The sequence below is a fragment of the Onychostruthus taczanowskii genome, unplaced genomic scaffold (assembly GCF_017590055.1).
Source record: "Onychostruthus taczanowskii isolate IOZ18803 unplaced genomic scaffold, ASM1759005v1 scaffold7, whole genome shotgun sequence".
Taxonomy (NCBI): Eukaryota; Metazoa; Chordata; class Aves; order Passeriformes; family Passeridae; genus Onychostruthus; species Onychostruthus taczanowskii.
Window position 1 is genome coordinate 4,173,093 of NW_024504786.1, and position 20,313 is coordinate 4,193,405.

The 20,313-nt window shown below is 44.0% G+C and overlaps 1 protein-coding gene across 2 annotated transcripts in view; it reads left to right on the top strand.

The window, feature by feature from the left end:
* The window catches only part of LRP8 (LDL receptor related protein 8), a 169,637-nt gene that overhangs the window by 84,679 nt on the left and 64,645 nt on the right, over positions 1–20,313 (top strand). For both annotated transcript variants that reach the window (XM_041421447.1, XM_041421448.1), the window contains exon 3: positions 20,079–20,201. In XM_041421447.1, coding sequence (XP_041277381.1) covers positions 20,079–20,201 — 123 coding nt within the window. The remainder of the gene's footprint in view (positions 1–20,078; positions 20,202–20,313) is intronic.

A 20,313-nucleotide genomic window follows, 5' to 3' on the forward strand; every position in this document is an offset into this window, starting at 1 on the left:
AGTCCTGCTCCTCTGTGGGAATGCCAGCTCTCCTCCCCTGTGTGGGAATGGCAGCTCTCCTGCCCTGGGTGGGGATGGCAGCTCTCCTGCTCCTCTGTGGGAATGGCAGCTCTCCTGCTCCTCTGTAGGAATGGCAACTCCCTGCTCCTCTGTAGGAATGGCAGCTCTCCTGCCCCTGTGCAGCACCACAGAGCCTTTGGTTGGCATGTGGGGGCTGCCCAGAGTGACTGTGGCTGCTGGCAGAGGGAGCAGCTTAGAAACCTCTGGGATGTGGCTGCTCCAGAGGGTATTTCTCCCTGCAGAGAGAGGATTTTCTATCCTGCAAGCTAAACATGAACCCTGGCAAGGGAAGGTGTGGGGGGAGCAGGGAGACTGGTGTGACTCCCTTTCTTCTCCACGTCTCCCAGCTTCCTTTGGAGCTGGCAGCGCATTGCTGCAGAGGAGCAGGGGTTGTGGGCTGCTGTGTGTTCACAAGTTTGTTCTTCTCTGCTGGGATTTCTTCCTGGGGACACCTGGGATCCAGCAAAGGAAGAAAACCATGGGGCAAATCAGCCACAGAATAGGGGTTTGGATGAATGGGATGTATCCCAGGTGTCACTGATTTAGGGCTCTGCTGTGCCCTTGGAAGGTTAGAGGGTGGTTTTCATTTTTTGTTTCGTTTTTTCCCCTTCTTTTTCATGGTTATAAAATACTTTACTGACTTTATAAAATCACAAAAATTTAGGCTAATAAAAAGACTAAGCTATAATCTAAAGCTTCATCCTGGCAGCCTCTTTGCTGCATGAGTAAAGGCTCTGCAGTGTGGCAAGCTGTACAGTAAAATCACACTAAGAAATAGCAATGAAAACAACTAGTAAAACTGATATAAACCTCTCATTTTAAGAATTAATCCAAATAGACCAGAAAACAATACGTGATTTTCAAGGTGGTGATTGGAAAGGGGTGATTGGAAATATCACTGCAGGCTTATAATTTTGTGTTCACATAAATCAAATTTAAGTAGTCTCCTATTGCTGACTATGAAAAAACTATTCCAAATTGTAATTTTGTTACATGTATTTCTTGTGAATGGTTTTATTAGTTTTTAGATAATATCAAATCTCTAAGGACAGGCCTGAAGCTGGAATAATTGTAGATTTTCTCTTGCTCTGCTATTTAAAACTTGTTAACCATTCTGATCTCAAAGCAGAAATGCTAGTCCAGATAAAAATGGTCTTTGACTCCAAGAATCACAGCAGGGGTCTTATGGCTGTCTGCTTTGCTTGTTTCACTGCAGCTAAAACACAGAAGAGACCAGATTTTGTTCTCCATTTGAGCTTACATAAATTCAGATTAACCCCTTAGGAAAGCTCTTCAGGCTGTGTTTGGAGGCACAGCAGGACTTAGGGAAGCAGGAGGTTTTTGGCTTCTGGCTTGGCTTTTGATCAGTGAGGGTTTCCTGAAAGGAAATATTATTGAACAGTGGTCTCCAAGCAGCCAGTAGCCATCATAAGTTATGTTTTAAATATTAGTGACTGGTCTTCATTTGGCCTTGGAGGGCTTGTGGAGAGAGCAGTGAGGGCTTGATCTCAGTCATGAGCCTGTGATTCAATTGAGTTAGCAAAGGACATGATGTTTTCACAGAAAACTTGCATAAGCCTGAAAGCTTCTTAGCAACTATTTATAAATTCATCTATGTCCAAAGTAACTTTGTACCCTTGTACATAGTGCATCTGGCTTTAGGGGAGGGTCACATTTAGTCTTCAGGACTCTGCCAGCAAACCAGTTCATCTTTGCTGTAGGGGATGGGTCAATGCTGGCAGTCCTTCATTTGGGTTTGGGCACTTTAGTGTTGTAGCCTCAGCCCTGTGCCTTGGCCCTGCTTTCTGTGCAGCCTTCTGGGCACTGAGGAGCCCCTGTGCTACAAATGCCAGGAGGACAAGCCTGAGAGGGTCTGATTTGGCAGCAGGATCCAGAGGATGCAGTTCTCTGCAGTGCTCCCAGGCTTGATGGGCATTTGCCACGTTTCTCCTTGACAAACAGCTCTTCCAGTGTCAGCAGGCCTTGACAGAGTTACTTCCATGGCAGGGGGGAGAAAATATCAGTGTAAGGCAGCTCCATTACATAACAAAGGTTATCTGGAGACACAGATACTCTGAAAGTCCCCTCTGTTCTTTTCTATTTCCAGGGACAATCAGCTTATTCTCATTTTAAGAGCTTACTATCAGTTCTGACCCATTTAAAATTCACCTGCCAATTGAATTGTGTGACAGGACCTGGCTGACCCAGGAACAAAGGGAAATGTTCATATCTTTTAATGAACTGCCACAGACCGAGAGCTGAGAAGAAAAAAAGGGAAGAACAGAGTCAGCTGTATGAGAAACAAAACTTTTTTTCACAAGGCAGGGAAGAGGAGCTTTCTTACTAAAATATTGTAAGTGGCTTTGCTCTATTATCTGTTAGCAGCTTCACATCCTTGAATCATTTATTCTTTCACAAGAAAGAAAGTTTGCAAGTGGGTGTTTTTCTATGCATAGGCCCCATCCCTTTCCTAATGATTATTCTGCCAGCCTGCTCCTCCCTTCCAGCCCTCTCCCAACAGAGAGCCAAGGGCAGAGGATGGTCAGTCTGTGTCTTAGCTGCTGCTGCAGGACACAGGAGTGACTCTGGCATCAGCAGGGAAGTGCTGGCCAGTGGCTGTAGTTCCAAGGATCAGGACTGTTAAATGTACGGCCCCCTTGGGAGAAACATCTGCTGGCTAAATTCCATGCCTGCATTTCCCCCATCTTTAATGTTGGTTGGGTTTTTTGTTTGCTTTTTGGGGTGATGGTGGTTGGTTGTTTTAGACATCTGTACTTATTAATAATTCATGTCATTATAATTGCCACATGCATATCCAGGATACTTCTTAGGTGATTACCTGACCTGGCACTGAGCTGCTGGGGACTTGGCAATGGTTTTAGCTTCATTATTTTGCTTTTTATTTTGCCTATAACAACTAATGAAAGGTGAACACCATCAAAGCCAGTGTGCAGTTATTCCCCCATCCTTCCCCAGTGCAGGTGGACTGTTCCCCTCTGTGTTCCTTTACCAATTCCCTTTCCTTTCCCAGAGGCAACTAATGGAAAAAAATGTGCACAGAGACAGTGATACCACTGAGAAAAGGACTGGGATGTCATCAGTTGCTCCTGGCTGGGCAAGGAAGGGTCTGATAATGGGAGGTTGTATCCCATGTCATCTTCTGTGGAATGGTCAGTGTCTGAAGTGATTGTGGCTGCACAGAGTCCCACTGGGCAAACTCTCATACTCTAACAGAGGCTCCTGCCTGGTCAGACAGATTTTCCAACAGTAATTTTACCTGGAAGGAGAATGAGAATTTTTACTTACAAGCTGCACTTTATGAATCTGGCAGGGAGGGCTTCACCTTAGCAAAAGGAAAGATGGAATAAAGTGGTCAGGCTCACATTCCCTTGCTTTTGGCTCTGTGCAGTTGAGCTGTTGGACTTGATACCTTAATCAGCAAATATTCTTGTAGCCAAGCACTTGATAAAGTGCCACTGTGAGAGAGAAAATAAAGGGGTGTGAACACTTCAGCAATTTCCAAGTAGTCACGTGAGTTATGGACAGCAGGACTTCCCTGCTGGCTTTCATTCCTGGGGGAGATCTGCAAAGCTGCCTGAGGGTCCAGACCTCCTGTCAGGGATCTTCCAAGAGTCTTGCTGGAGGAATATGGAGCCTAATAATACTTTTTAAATTTTTCATATATCTATCATAAATAAGAACTTAAGTGGCTGTTAATACTCCGGTAGCTGCGTGTATTATTTCACTTTCTGTCATTCTCATGGCTTCACTGCTTGCTCTCAAGGGATCCAGTTGAAGGTGCTGTCCCCAAAATGCAGGGCTTTGGGGGCTTTGTTGTTTTGTTGTGGGTTTGTGTGGGTGGTGTGGTTGTTTTTTTTTTTTTTGTTTTTTTTTTTTGGTGTTACAGTCTGCATGAAGATAGGACAGCTGGAGAGGAAGGAATTTGGCTGGAATGCTACTGACTCTTGCCAGGTGAAGTTACCTCCTGATGCAAGTGCAAAACCAAGGGCACCACTATTCAAAGACACACTGGTTTCCTCCTGAAGAACTGGCTCTGACTGTCCTGGCTGTAAAGTGTCTGGGACCTTCCAGAGAAAAATGTTCTGAACTATTGTGTGTTACACAGCTTTAATGGGGGCTGCAGCTTTTGGTGTTTCCCATCCCTCCCTTGTTTTCAGGTTTCAGTCTCTGAGCTTGTCACGCATCTAAAATTCTTAGTTCTGTTGCCTGTGTCCTTACAGTTACTCTTGCTGAAGCTATTTGCTGATGTAATTTTTCAGGCCAGTAACATAAGTACTGCTGTGCTCAGTTTATCAATGTTTTTTCAAAACAATTTGCACATCCAGAGCATTTCTTTAACACTGAGTTTTAAAAATGCCTCACACATCAGTGCCAAAGGCAAAAGAAGGTATATTTCTTTCTCTTTTTTTCTTCTTTTTCCCTTTATTTTTTTTTTAAATGCAGCTGTTGGCAATAAAGAAATTGCAATGCACAGCTCCAGGGTTGTTTATAACCAGCGTCTCTTGGCACCCAAAGCTGCCTGGCTTTCTTACATGTAAAGTTTTGCCCCAACATCAGGCCTAATTTATAGTTGATATCCAGGACAAGGAGAAGTCAAAGAAAAAGTGATGTTTCCTAGGGAATGAGAAGCCCTTGCCTGGCACTCATGAATTACAAGGCTGAACTTTTTAATGTGTCTCTCCTCCTCCTTTTGCTCAGTTTTGTTGCTGCCTCCAGTAACATTTTTCCTGACTATACTACCATTGACTCCTGTGATAGTTTAATAGTTTCTGCTGTTTACACAGTTGTCAGTGAAATGGTTGTGATTTAAATTTGCATGCAGGGTTGGTAAGTGCTCAGAGTTGATGCTGCTACCCCAAAGGTAATTTGTATTCCAGGCGCTGGAGTTGTCCTGGTAACACTTAGGTGACTGGAAACCATTTGCAGAGGGGAAGTTTAATTCTGATATTGGTCACTGGTCCCAGTCCTGGGGATCCAATCCAGGCTGGGTGATGTTTGGTAGTGACAAAACTTTCTAACTTTACCTTGTGGCCAGAGCCTTTGTAGGGTCTTACCTGTGCTGCTGTTTAGGGAAGACTTTGGAGGAACACATGAAAATTATTCCTCTACTTGTACCTTCATTCCTGACATTCTGAGCTGGAGGATGCCGTTCCATCTGCTGGAGGCTGAATTCTTATCTCTGAAACTCAGTTTTCAGTTCTGATGCTACTTTTGGATTTCTGGAGGGTACTGATTAGCGGGGGCTACAGGTCACTTGCTGCACTGCCAGTATCTGTGATGTAACAGACTTAAAAGATAAAAAAGTTAATTAAAAACCCCAGCCTATTGCTTTAAAATTGTACACAGAGATTAATGTTTTTAGTGTATGTTAATGCTGGGAATCCAGAAAATTACTGGAGTATTGCAAGTTTAGCACTGCATACTCTAGTAGCCAGGCACTTACAGACTCCTGTTTTAAATGGTCTGAAGTCACATTGCTGATTTTTTTTATTGCTGAAAGGTGTCTGGTGTTTCATTCTGGCTGCCCTGGAGAGAAAGAAGTGGTATTTTTATCACCTACAGGGACCCAGCACAGAAAAGCAAGAGAGTATAATAAAACAGTCATCTGAGAGACATTTTCATGGTCACTATCTCCTATAAATCCATTCATAGCTCTTCTTATGAAAATCACAGTGACAAAAGAATTAATCAGGAGACAAATGTTGATACAATGTCTTGAGTTTCTGCAAAAAATATGTCTTCTGTACTACATTTAAATCTGGACTTAAATAATACCAGTGCATTACTGCAATACATCTTGGTGAAAGAGGCTTTTAGAGCTAATCTGAATTGGAGTAGCTACAGTGACTTCAGAGCAGACAAGCAATTTCTCACACCAGCTGAGGGCATGGTGCACGTTGGGTGTTTGGAATTACAGACTGAAATCTGCAGAGCTGTTTCTGCATTGTGCAAGAAATGCTTTCTCCACTTCTTGCTTTCCATCCTTTTGTGAATGAACCACAGGAGAATAAAGCCAAAATCCACTTTTGTATTGCTGGAAGAAAGATTAAGGCTTTGGTAGTGACTTACTTTAGTAGAGTCTTCTCCTTTTTACATTTCTGGGTGGTTTCCATAGGATTTACGTAGATTAATCACTTGGCCTCATGGAAAAAAAAAGGTAAGAAACAAATGGGGTGGGGGGAAGTAATAATCATTGGAATAATTATATCTATGGATGTCTTTGGCTTGTGGTACTTGATCTTTCAGCAATGATCTTGTGGGACTTCATAAGCAGTAATATGTTCACAGTTCCATAAAAATTTATGTTCCCTTTATTCTCGTAAAACACGAGTAATCACAGAATAGTTTGGGTTGAAAGAGACCTTTAAAGGTCATCTAGTCCAACCCCCTGCCATGGGCAGGGATGTCTTCAACTAAATTAGGTTGCTCAGATTCCTGTCTAACCTGACTTTGAATGTTTGCAGGGATGGGACATTCACCATCTCTCTGGGCAACCTGTGCCAGTGTTTTGCAATTATGTAAAAAAAATATCTTCTTTATATTCTTCTCTATTCCTTATATCTTATCTACTATACAAAAATTTCTTATTTTTTAGATTTGTATCTAAGTGCACATTCCTTTGGATGCAGCCCAGGACAGGCTTGGTTTCTGGGCTGTGAGTGCACATCTCCAGGTCGTGTCTGTCCCCACATCCACCAGCACCCCCAAATCCTTGACAGGGCTGTTTTCAATCCTTCTCAAATACCTTTGGAAATCAGTTCAAAGATACACTTCATTATGCTTGTCAGTCATACTTCATAAGGTTATGTTTTAAGATGCTTTTTTCTTGCAGAGTCATGGGAATTGCTGATGAGTGTGATTGCTTAATAATGGAGTAAAAGGAAAAACTCCTTCTGAAAGCAGAGAAATTTGTCTGCAGCTGGTGCTGTGGTACAGTGGCATAGGGATTGCTTATTAAACTACACCTTCTCTGGGTTTGCTTTGGGGTCATTTCCCCACAGAGCACTAACGGATTGAATGCTGCATAGGGCCAAAGGCAGGATGCTCCTTCCACATGGCTTTGTTGCATTTGGCTGGAAGGGGCTTGGTTTCTTAAATCAGGGGAAAACTCAATTCATCAACATCTCCTTGCACAAAGGGGGAGGGCTGTTTGTGTTTAAAGGCAGCAGGCAAATTGGTTTCTCTTTGTCTTGGCCTTCCTGTGCTGTTGCCTTGCTACTCCTCCATCTCCAGTGAGACTCACAGGTCCTTTGTTGCCTCCTGCTCATTTCCATGGCAGCCGATCCCGGCGTGGCAGGCCCAGGCCAAACGTCCCCGCGTGGATGAGCCGAGTGTGGGAGCAGGGGAGAGCAGGAGCAGGAATGGAGCCTGTCACTAGGACTGGCTGTACGGAATTGCATAAATTCCATCAAGTGCATCCCATGGTTTCAAGCCCCTGGAAGCTGTAAATAATGTGTTTTAATTAATGGGTTGCCAGGAGCTTTAAAGGAAATCAGATTCGACCAAGGGCTGCAGAATTCGGCAGCTGTGGTGGCTGGAGCATACGAGCACTTTGACTAACTGCTGGTTGTTCATTTCACTTTAATTAAATGACTTGCAAAGCTGAAAGCTCCTGCCGTCCTTACCTGGGTGCTGTTGAAATCCATGATGTGTGGAGCTGGGGAATTGGGCAACACTGGTTGACAAGAGCAGGGGAGACTTTGAAGACTTCTGAAGACTGTGCAGGGCTGTTAACTTCAAAGCCATGCAAACCACAGTGTTTCCTGTATTGCGTTTCTTTGTGTGATCCTTGTGGTTTGGGTTTTAGGTTTTCTGCGTGTGCAGTGTGATTGGTGGTGACCAGGAAGCCTCTCATTTCCATCCCGTGTTAGCCATGCTTTTGGGCTGGCAGGGAGAAAGGAGCAGTTGCTCTTTGCAAACGTGTCAAGTCCTGCGGAATGACGTGTGCTGTACGTGTGATTCATGTAGCATTTGGTAACACACTGAGCTGCAGAAATGAGCAGAATGAGCAGTGTAAGGGCCACTGAAGGGGAGTTTTTGCTGCCTTTTCCTGACAGTATCTCCAGCACAACCAGGGTTGGGGACTGACTGTCTCTGCCTTGTTTTCTCTCAGTGTGGTCTGAGGCTGTTAATGGTGCTACCCTGTGGCGTGGGGATGTGGTGGAGAGGAGGTGTCAAAAATGGAGCTGTGCCAGTAGAAGTGGGAGCACAGGGGTGCCTCAGATGGATAGATAAAAGGGGATTGTCAGTCCCTGGTGGGGTCCAGCTTTACCAACAATCTGCCTGCTGCTCCGCCGACCTCGGATCACAGCAACTGGAGAGTAAGGGGAAATGTGCCCACTAGAAATGTTGACATGGTTCCACCATCTGCTTCTACTGTATTAACTTTCCTGACTAATTGCATGTGTGATGCTGTGCCACATGGTAGCTTTGTTCTTTACATCAAAAGACAAAGCTGCTTTGTGTTTCCTGTAGACCTTTGAACCACATTTGCCATTGAAGGCCTTGTCAGTGTGCCATAGTAGCTGTTGATGTCTTCTTGCCTTGATGATTAGAGGGCTCCAAATAAGTGATCTTGGTCATACTTGTTAACAGGTTAAAGGCTATGGTTGCATGCATCATAATTTCCATGTTGTGCCTATTCAGTTCCCATCCCCAGGGTACAAGTATTTAATATTGCAATGCACAAAAGCATTTGACATCACATGGTGATGGGTGAAGAGGTTTGTGCTTGAATGGGGAGCTGCGTGACCGAAGCCCAACTCTTAACCTGAGCACTCGCCTTAGCGCAGCGCAGGAGCCCCTCTGCTCGTATTGCTGGCACAATATTAACAGACATTTGTTTGGCGCTGTTCCGCCGCAACAGACTTGGATCACAGGATGAACCTGCTGTTCAGTCTGAAACGATGCTGCCTTTGGAGACGGGCTTGAAAATGCTTTTGTGTGTGATCCCTCCCAATTCCCAGGGCTCTGATTCAGTGGACTTAAGAAGCAAGATTCTGGCCAATTAGTCATTGGATACAATGAACATCATCTTTGCAGAGCTGTAGAAAAGGTGTCTTCACAGGTGCATGCACAGGGACATCTGTGGCACTGGTCTGTCTAAAGATCATTAACAACAAGGCTCCATTTTTTTTTTTTTAATTATCTTGAACATTCCCAATTGTTTCTGCCCAGTTAATTCCCTTTAAGTTCTTTTACTATAGCTATTGGTAGGATATAAGAAAGCTTTCAGTAGTGTTTGTTATGGCATAAGGGGTTTCTGTGTGTAGCTGTGTAGTTTTTGGCATTCCAATTGTTGCTTTCCATTTTCCATTTCTATTTTTGGTGTTTGAAGGATACATACTTGAGGACTAGGGGAACTTTCTAACATAACTCTAGGAAAAATTTTTACTTCAAATGTGCCATCATTTTGTTAGTAACTAAATAAATGGGAAAAGGGAATGAAGCTGAAAACACTAGATTTAAGTCTTTAGAAAAATCTCAGTTCCTTTTATTGTTATTAGCTCTTCATTCTTCCAAGACACTACAGTGAGTATTTTAATTGTAATATTTTAGTCTTACAGAAAAAACTCCAAGTACCATGGTTTACTTTCTTAAATGTACAGAGCATTTCTTGCATGTTTTACCCCGCAACTTATTGGTTAAAGTAGGACCAGAAGAAAAAGATCAGACATTGATCCAACATTAAGCAATTGGACCATGTATAAATTGGCATAAAATGCTGTGCTGCTTCTAATAAAAAATGCATAAATGCAGCAGAACCAAGCAAAATAACAGCTTCATTCCCCCTGCTGTTGGCTGCCAAACAGAATGCTCAGGTGTGTTGTTGCCCATGTAATTCCCTAATTGGGAGCACAAACCCTCATTGCCTTTCCCTACTGTCCCCCCACGTGGATTTGTGCATTGAACCAGTGATACCTCCTCAGGCATCCCAGGTCTGTTACACTTCTTGTATCCCCTCTCTATTTCCTACCCACACAAGGCATCATTTTGCCACTGCATGGATTGAGTGTTCAAATCTCTGATTTAGGCCGTTGATCCTGACTCTTGACAAGCCTTTGCTTTTTTTTCTTTTTTTCCCCTTTCTTTGTTTTCCTAGGAATTGGGAGCTTTGCACTGACTTCTGTTGGGTTTCCACCATGTCCTTAGATTTGGGTCATTTATATGACAGGTCAGAAATACTTGTGCTGTTAGTCATTACCACATTTTTGGAAACATAAAGCTCATGCATAGGAACGTCCTGCACGTGTGTTTCACTGTGCTTACAAACACAGAGCTCGCAGGTGTAAATATCAGCTTACTGTTTTCCCACACAGTTGTAAGGATCAGCATGCAGCCTGGACCCAGGCCAAGTTCTGCCAAACAGGGTTTAAACGGTGTTTGTTTCTCTTGCTGCTTTTAAGGCTGATTTGCAGAGGAAGTGACTTTGCCTGCAGTTCTGGGACCCCCAGTGTGTAATGGTGCTGCTCTGCTCTCAGTGGCAAAGGTGGCTGCTGAAATTGCTGCTGCTTCCCTGCAGATGTTTTGTGCTCTCACAGCCCATGTCAGCCGAGCAAGCTGAGCCACAGAGCTCGCCCAGCTGTGGCAGGGCAGACCCTACCAGAGCAGTGACAAATGTGCAGCCAGGGGCTGAGGCTTGCCAGAAATGCCTGATGCTGATTTGAAGCCCAGATCACGCAGCTGCAGTGAAAGCATGGCAGGGAGTTCATCGTACCTGGCTCTGTGCAGGGTTTAGGGCCCCTGGGTTTATCTCCTGCGTGCAAACTTGGTGTGAAATTCTGCTGGAGGTGCCATGTCTTTAGTGCACTTTAACCTCACAGTGTGTACACTAAATTCAGGCAACAAGAACTTAAATGCTGTGTCCAAGCTGTGAAAGGCAAATTCTGCACCTGTAAACTGCCATGTTGTAATGTTTCAATGTGACAGCATGAGCCAGGTAAGAAAAGGTGGCACATCAGGCTTCAGGGGTATTCTTTGCTGTCCTCTCAACTGGTCTTGGAGACTGATCTTACCACCATCTATGAAAAATGAATCATACTTAAAAACATCAAAGAGAACAGAGACGGTGTAGAGAGGCCTGCATTTTCCTTACATCTCACTCAGTGAAAGATCTGCGTTAACGTCTTTGTCTCTTCTCTTTGTCTGTGCTCACATGCCTTAGCCTCATTTCTATAATTTTCTGAACAACTGAAAGCAATTTTATCCATAAAGTATGGCTGTTCTCTTTCCCAGGTACCTGTCTGATAAACTATGGGCATATGTGTAGGTGGGAACCAAAATTGCTTCATCAACTCAACCGCTTCTGCTTTTCTCTATTACTGTATTTGCTCCCAGAAATAGCTTTCAGTCTGTTTTGTCACTGGGGGTTTGACTTAGGGCACCAGGGACTTTAGTCATCAGGGGCTTTGACTTAGGCTGAGGCTTATAAAACCTGTACTGAAAACAGACATCATAGGGTGTCATAAAAACATCTGAGACCCATTTTGCATGGAGACCACTGAGGCCAGTGATTATTCATGGACTTTGGGGATGTTTCATCAGCGTAGAATGTCGCCCCTAGGGTTCAATTCCCAGAAATAGAAAGACAGAATAATATGAAGTACCTCTTGAGGAATTTGTGGACATCCTTCATTGTGAAATAGCATACATGTAGTTACCACCCCAAGAGCTTCTGTCTTGCAACAATGTCTTGGTTGTTAAAATAAGGCAAAACAAAACCCAAAGAGACAGACAAAACTGGCAATTCTGTCGCAAAAGTCACTGTGGATGAGCTTCAGTCAAAGAAATATTTAGAAACAAACTGGAAAGTCAGAGCATACCAAATCCTTTGAAAAGGTCATGACTGCAGCAATATGGAGTTCTGGAAGCATGTTGAGCTTCCACAGCAGAGCGATGGCTGCTCTTTTCCGCAGAGGAAATCTCAACTTGTGCGTGAGATACGGCGACCACGCCATCACACGTGGAGGAGAGACCTGGCAGGCCCTTGGCTGTGCCACAGGTCTGCTGCACAACTCCTGGTGTGTCATTGAATGCCTCTGTGTCTGTGTGCCTGTAAAGGAGAACATGACTTGTGCGTTTTCAAGTTCTCGGATCTCTTAAGGGGAGCAAGTTTTCTGATAGCCCTTCTGTTCAGTGCTACCTTGTATAAGCTTTGTTGTAAGGAAAAATCCATTTACTGAAGGCAAACCTTCTCTATGCACTTGGCAGCCTTCTTGTCACTGCTGCTGCTGGATGAGGAAAGCCTCGGTGAGATTTCGTCAGTGGCATGTTTTGACACGGAATGGTGGCAGGTTTTTCACACCTGCTGTGCCCTGTCACACAACAGTGAGGTTGATTGGTAGCATCCAGAGGTGACTGCAGGCTGGACAGGCTGTCAGCCTGTTTCTGAGCAAAGCCGCAGTCTATTTCAGGTGCTGGTAGGAAAATCTGTCCCTTCTCCCTCTTCCTCTGCTGAAGGACATGATTTTCCAATTTACAAATACAGTGTGAGGGAAGGTAGTTGGTTTTCTTGTGGGGGTGTTTGTTGTTTTTTAAATTCCAGAGACTTGAACATTGAGGTGATGGGGGTTCCTGGAGAATAAAAATGAGGAAATTGTCACAAAACCTGAGTTTGTACAGCTTATAAAGCAGCTTTATGATTTATGAGTGGATTTAAAAAAAAAGGAGGGAGCAGATGTTGGAGGGAGTGTGTTTCTTCTTGCCTGAAGGAGTGTGGGGCATGTTCCTCTGAAGGGAGTGAGGCAGAACTTGAGCTTTCTGCCTGGGCTGTTCCCAGCTGCGAAGCTCCCTAGGACAAAGCCCCAGAGCCACGACTAAGCCTTCAAACTTGCAAGGAGAAGATGTCCTGAATACCAAACAAGTGTGTTTGACAGACCTTTAATGCCCTCCAAGGAGCATGCCAGTCCAATGGACTTTTGTCTTTGATTTCTCTTCTGGGAAGAAGAGAAATCCTGCTTTTCCTATTGGTGAAACATGATTTGTAGGGATAAGTGCTGCATTCATTAGACCAACATATATGTTTGGTGAAAAACAGAGCATCCTTTGAGCATACAGCCCCTTCTTAAAGACTGAAATGGCAGCAGCAACCTGAGGACAGCTTGGGGAAAAATATTGTTCAGTTTTAACTGATTTATGTGAGTAAATTTAGGAAGAAAGGCCTGTATTAGTTGAAGTCACTTTAATTTCATACATGAGAGCAGTATGTTGTTTCAGCGTTCTGCTTTTCATAGGTTTCAATTAGGTTCTGCCATTTCCCTTACATTAAATTCAATATTAAACATGAAAACGGATTTAAATAATTCTAAATAGGAGACTTATACATACTACCATTTTAAAAGCTCAAAAGTGGATACCTTTGATACTAATGAAAAATCACAGGTGACATCTCTTTTTCTTCTTTAAAAGTCATTGGTTTGATTTGATTGATCTGAGGGGCTTCAGGCTCTGCAGCTGCATGTTTTGGTTTCCTGAGCAGCAGCTTCAGGCAGCCCCAGAGCCTCTGACTGGGCTTCTGTCAATGGGGCATTGTTTTCTGGGGCTGTTTCAGGGGGTCTTGGGGAGAAGTTTCTTTAGAATGTGTTTCATGTGGAGTATCAAAGGGACTGTGGTCTGTGCCCAAGCACTGGCTCTTTGAGGGGATCTGATTAATCTTGCTTTATAAAAGTAATTGCCTGCTGAGATGGCAGCGTCAAAAGAAGTGGCCCGATTCAGAGAATGGTTAAATATTCCCTTTCATTACTTCAAGGTGTCCTTAGTTGTATGAAAATTAAAGGACTTCACGACCCACATCCACTAGGATTTCATGGTATTACGACTCTGGGATCTTCTCTGTTGCCATTTTATAGCTGCAAACCAGCACATTCCTGGGATTCCCATGCCAGGATTTGGCAGAGGTGCTGTGAGGGGTCAGGCTCCCAGCACAAGGTGTTTGGATGCCTGAAGCAGGGAATGCAGCACCTGCTGGGAGCAGGAAACCACTCCAGGGCGGGTTGTCCACACTCCGTGGGACACTTCCTCCTTTGCAAAATCAATGGCAGCAGCTGGGAGGACTCGGGCTGCAGATGTAAGTTGGGATTTTCAGATGCCCTTAAGGACAACTGAGACATCCTTGGGGTATAAAACCTGATCAAAGGATTGGGGATCAGTTGCACAGATTCTTTTTGAAGGGCAGGGATGCTGTCAAAGTATGTGGTAATGGCTCGGTCTCCTGCTCCAAGTGTTTTCTGAGTTTGGGAGTATGTATCAAGTTTGTGGTGAACATAACTTTGAATTAATTTTTTTTAAAATTGTTTTCTTCTGTTGCTGGGAATTTCTGTTTGGGAGTGGCATTTGCAATGTCCTGGTGGCTGTGTTTGTGATTCAGGAGCTGACTGAGGTTCTAAACTGAAAGCAACTGTTTGCTGTTCAGTTTTGTGTAACCCAGAAGCTTTCTGAATGATGAGCACAGCCCTCACCTTTCTCTGGGAAGCAGAAAACCTCATTGGGCCAAGCCAGTGGTTGTGCTGGGGTATGTTTTGCTCACTTTGAGACTGGGTTGATGGAGGTCCTTAGGAGGTGCAGAGTGATCCATAATAATGATGTATTTTCTTCTGGAAGCAGCTGGCTCCTGTCCCCTTACCCACCGAGGTGCTTGGCACCTCTTGGGGCAGTGAGACTCTCATCAGAGTGCTGCTGATGGGCTGGGTTTAAGCTCCTCAGCTTCTGCAATGCTGCTTCTCTTCTTCTCACATGGAGCCTTGTCAGGGGCTCTGATAAACCACTGATCAAAGTTGCCACTGCAGTTCCCCAGCATGAAATGAAACCCTGTTTAATGAATTTCAGTGTCTCTGGCCTGCCATCATCTCCCCATTATCACCTCCTATTTTATTGCTGCAGAAGGATCTCTGCAAAACTTTAATTGTATGGTTTTTTACTATATTTTGTTACATTTTTGCAGCAGCTTGGGTGAAACTGTTTTCTGCTAGAAGACTGAATATTGGCTGCAAATGAGAGCAGATACACAGTTTGATGGGAAGTCTGGTGTTGATTCAGAAATTAAAATAGGAGCAGGATCTACGTAAAGGAATGAGGGTAGTGGAACAAATTAAACCAGTTTTCAATGAGCTTGGTGTCTGGGGTTTCTAATCCCTAATTGCCACCTTTCCTCTGCCATAAACCCACCTTGGGATGAGATGCAGTCTGGGCAGCCCTGGCTGACTGGCAGCCCACAGAGCAGATCAGCCCTGTGGCCGCTTTCTGCCCTTATCTCCTTCTGTGGAGCTGTCACTTTGATTGTTCTCTATTCACCTCCCAATTTTATAGAACTTGTGGGATTAAACTTATTTTCCACATCTTTCCCATCTTTTAGAATTGGTGGAAGTTGGTCAAGAGTTACTGAGGGGAGAGAATGGGGAGAGGGCAGGGTTTGCAGGGTCTTTGTGGGTTAACACTCAAGGATGCTCTCATTGGTTTTCTGTCTGCATACACAACCCAGAGTTTGAACAAAGCCCTTTGTCTAAAAATCCTGTGTTTAGATGTTAGAACTATGTAGGCATTGTCTCACGTGGAAACAAACAAAGCCTCATTTCCAAGTGTCCTTACAGGCAAGTTGTAGTAAGAAAATATGCTTTTTTCTGTGCTTTTACATTTCTGCTGCTGTTGAACAGCTACATTGAACTGTTGATAAAAGAGGAAGTTGTTCATTCTGCTTTTCAGCTGTTGGTTTGGGGAAATTGGGAGCAGAAAGAAATGAAACTATTTTAGAGTTGAGCATTGCTTAATATTAAAGATGTGCAAAATAGGAATTGCAAATTGAATCATGGAGGGCCTGGTGTCTTATAAGGAGTAACTGGAAAGATGTACCTGCCTTGTAAAGCCTCTAAACTGAGGCAAAAGTTAAATGAGGTTAAATGAAGTGACTGAGGGCAGTGGGAGGACATTGGCTTTTATTAGAAAGGGGAAAAAAGAATAAGTCCTGGACTTTTCCATTAGATTCAGATACCTTGTTTGGGTTGGGGTCAGGGAATTGATCTTTCAGAAGTAGGTATTTTTGGAAGGTGGAAGTCACATTTGTGTCATCCATATGTCATCCAGGGACATTTATGTCTCTACTCTTAGCCAGTACAAGTTCCTTTCAGTGTATATTTATTCCCTCCATGTCCTCAGATTTTTTATGAAATCACTCTGTAAATGTTCATGTTCTTCACCACTCTCCCTGGGTTCTCTGCTTTTAATTTGCTGCAGGGATGACCCCTGAATCCTTACTTGCAGTTCAGGATAAGAGATGTGAGTAATGGAATGGAAAAGGACATTTTGGAAAATGAGGGGCCATGTTGGGTTTGATGCAGTTTTATTTAAAATTCAGCATGTTAGGGTATTTTTCTGTAAAAAAATTGAAGCCACCTTTCCCTTGCCTTTTTGCTGAGAGGAGAGAAGCAGGAATGCCTGACTTTAACTAAGGGCTCCTTTGGAGAGCTGCCCAAAGCAGAGCTCACTCCCTGTGGGAGCTGAGCCCATGGTCACACAGGAGCCAGTGGAGTTCAGACAGATCTGTCCACCTGCACACGTGGGAAAGGAAAAGCAGGAACTGAAGGCAAATGGAGCAGGAGTCCAAGGAGGGGCAGCCCCTTTGGTGTCCCTGTGCAGCCGAGCAGGGGAGGAGATGAAAGGCTCTGTGCACACTTCGGGAACCTCTCTCTTCTCGTTCCAGGGATCATTTGCCCCCCGAGGAACAGAGGCTCAGGGATGCTGTGACTGCTCACTCTTGTTTGTTTATGTTCATCTGGAAGAGACATGTGAGCAGAGCTGCCTGGGCTGCTTACGGCAAAGGAAATGGATCTCAGGGGGACAATTAATTTTGCTTGACTATTTCTGAGCCAGGTGAAACCATAAAATGAACCCGTGTCCTCCCTATTGTCTAAAAGGGATGTATTTATTTATTTTACATTTTAATGCACCACTGGCAATTTATGGTGTGAGTCTGAATGAATTATTGATAGAATGAAGGTGTATAACATGGGAGATTAATAAAAAGGATTATCAGACTTCAAAAAGAAAAAAGGAAGGAAAAAGCAGAGAGCTGATATTTTAATTAACTGCTCCCTGCCTGCATTGTGATCCCAGAGACATGAGGATTGAGTGCCAGAAGGTAAATCTGGTTGGAAATGAAGTTATTCCAGTCTTAGAGGTGAGAAATGAGACAGTGCTTCAATATTCTTGCAGTTTGAATAATCTGGGTTGCTGTTTGCAACAGAAAGTGGAGTTGTTGGAATTGAGACAGTCTGCAGAGCTCTGACCCAGTACTGAAGAGTAATAGTAGTAAAAAAATAAAAGATAACATTTAAAATGTAAATATCTAAAAGCAAAAAATGTTAAAAATAGCAGAAGTAAGCATAAGAATCATAGGAAAGGTTTGAGCTCCCCCTTTCTTAATCCTGTTCCTTGAAGAGATTAGACAATTTAGATATATACAAAGACCAAACACTTTTTTGTCCTGCTGATTTTTGTCATGGGACTGTTGGACCTTCAGGAGGGCGTGGGGACACGGTGACACTTCTGGACTCGGCCACTGCTGCTGAGTGGCTGTGCCCAGCTTCATTTTGCCAAAGGGAGGGAGCACCTGAAGCCCACCTGAGGGGCACCCCGGACTGGCAGCGATGCTTTGCTGCCCTTTGTGTGAGCCCAAGCAAGGAGCTGCTCCGGGGGCACGAGGAGGAGCGGTGGCAGGGCAGGGACAAAGCCATCGGTGCCACCATCTGCAGGGTTGGCCGTGTGAAGGGGGTGGCCCTGCCACTCCTCCTGGGGCTGGCCCCTGCTCCTGCATCCCAATGTCCCAGAAATACATCACACGGTGAGACTGACGGCAGAAGGAGAGGTTTGGTTTAGGCACAATTGTAGTTTTATTGCTATTTGGATCTCTGGAGGATAAGTTAAAGGACAGTTTTTTCATGGAAAGCAAGATACTAAGGCATTGAGAGAGTGACTACAAAACAAAATACATTTTAAAAATTAGGTTTGTAATGTTTCCACTGTTAGACTGGTCTCTCCTTTCTGGATGGAGCTGCGATTGTTTCATTTGTCGATGCCACAACCTTCCCGTAAGAGCAGATAGCAGCATTTCACCCAGTGAGCTTCCCAGCAAGCAGGAGAGTGCTCTCACTTCAGCTGTGCATGGGTATCCTATCAGTGTCAGCATTTCTGGCCATTAAATACCTCAGATTCATTACAACTTGCATTAAATACCCCAGCAGTGATGTGCAATAGCCAGTTTCACAAGCTTTGGGTTTCTGAAAGCAGTTATCCAGGAGAAAGTCTTTTCTGTCTGATAACAGACAGATGTGCAATCTTTGGATGATCTTTAGTATGGATGGTGTCTTGTAAAACTCTTGGCTTTTATGGAAATGGTTTTTTGTCCTGTAGTAGTCCATAATATGTTTCTGAATGGGTGAAGAGAAAATTGAAAATTGTCCTTTTTTTTTTCCCCTCAGTCTCCAGACCCTGGTTCATTTAGCAGCAGAAGGGGAGTAAACGTATGTTCTCTTTAAAAAGTGCATCCTGAGAGATTGTACAGCTGCTTAGTGGTGCTTTGCAGTGTTTTCCTGCTGGATGTCTGCTCAGGGAAGCTGCATGTTTTGTGTGCTAGGAAATGAGTGCTTTATTTCAGCCACGGAGGTCTCTCCAGCACCGCACACAGAAATGCTCCATGTTTCCTGTGCGGGCATGTGAGTGATATTTAACATGACTCCCTTCCTGACAGCAGCTCATGTAGGAAAACAAGAAAGGAAAGTAAAAGATCAAGCCCCAGAGGCTTATTTGTTGTGTTTAATGCTTTAAAAATGTTTGCTGGAAGAAGCATTGATGTAGCAATGTGTGTGCACATGACTTGTAAGAGAGAATGGCTTGGCAAGCCCAGGTCTCACTGTGATGTGTAGGCAGCTAAGCCATGGAACAGGTTGCCCAGGGAGGTTGTGCTGGCTCCATCTTGGGGTTTTTTTTCCTACCAGACTGGATAAAACATAGAACAGCCTTGCCTGACCACAGAGCTGAGCCTGTCTTGAGCAGGAGGTTGGACTTGGTGACCTCCTGAGGTCCTTCATTACCTGAATTTTCCTGTGATCCTATTAGGTTGTGAGCAGCTTTGCAGGGGGAAGAGACAAATCTCCCTGCCAGGACTTCCTGTGTCAGTTGTTGGCTAACAAAGGTAGATACCAGCTAGCCAGAGAGCATTTCCCTTCATTGTGGTGACATTGAGCCCCAGCCCTTGCTCAGGACTCATCAGAAAAGCCACTGAAGTCACCACTGCTGAAGCAGTGAGTGAGTGGTGACCTCAGCCTGAAAGGACCCAATATAAGTGGAATTTTCTCTTTCTGCCGCAGTGGGAAGATGCTGACTGGAATTGCAGAGCACATGGTACTGCACCACTGGCACAGAGGAATAGACCAATTAATTGCTTGAGTTCATGTCTTGCATCTTTTTCAAGCCCTAGATTAATGCAAGCAAAGCAAAGAGCGTGGAGTGGTTGACATTTAATGAAATGAATGTTAGTGTTTGAAGGAGTGCTTTATGATCATCTGCTGTGGTGACAGATGTACTAACAAGCCATGAATAGATGCACAGATAGAAACATTATTATTTAGATTATAGTACTCAAAGGTGGTACTTGTTTGTCTTGCCTGTCTGTAAATCATGCAACATACTTTCAGTTCCATGAAGGCAGCAGCTTTTTATAGTAAAAACCTTAGAAAATTATCTTGAAAAAGAATGTCCCTGTTTTTTGAATGGCTGGGAAAAGGCATGGAAAGGTGAATCTTTATCAAATAATGGAGGGGTAAGAGTTCTAGTGAGAAGAAACACCCATCTATGATATATGTGGGACTCTGTCATGAAGAAGCAATGTTGAATGTGAAATAAATCCTCTTAGCACAGGGCAATCCATATCATCCTTGGTGGGGTTGGGTGCAGTGGAGATCTTCTGCACTGTTTATATTCATGCCAAGTACTTTCTTCTTTTCTTGCAGCAAAGAAAACTTGTGCTGAGTCAGATTTCACTTGTGACAATGGACACTGCATCCCAGCCAGGTGGAAATGTGATGGGGAAGAAGAATGTCCCGACGGGTCGGATGAATCAGAAGCAGCCTGCAGTGAGTAGCTCAAAGTGGTGTTTCCAGACATGTTCTGCTATCAAAGCACAGAGAAACTGAAGCTGTTATTCCCAGCACTTGCAGGGTGATCTGTCAATTGATGCTTGTGCTA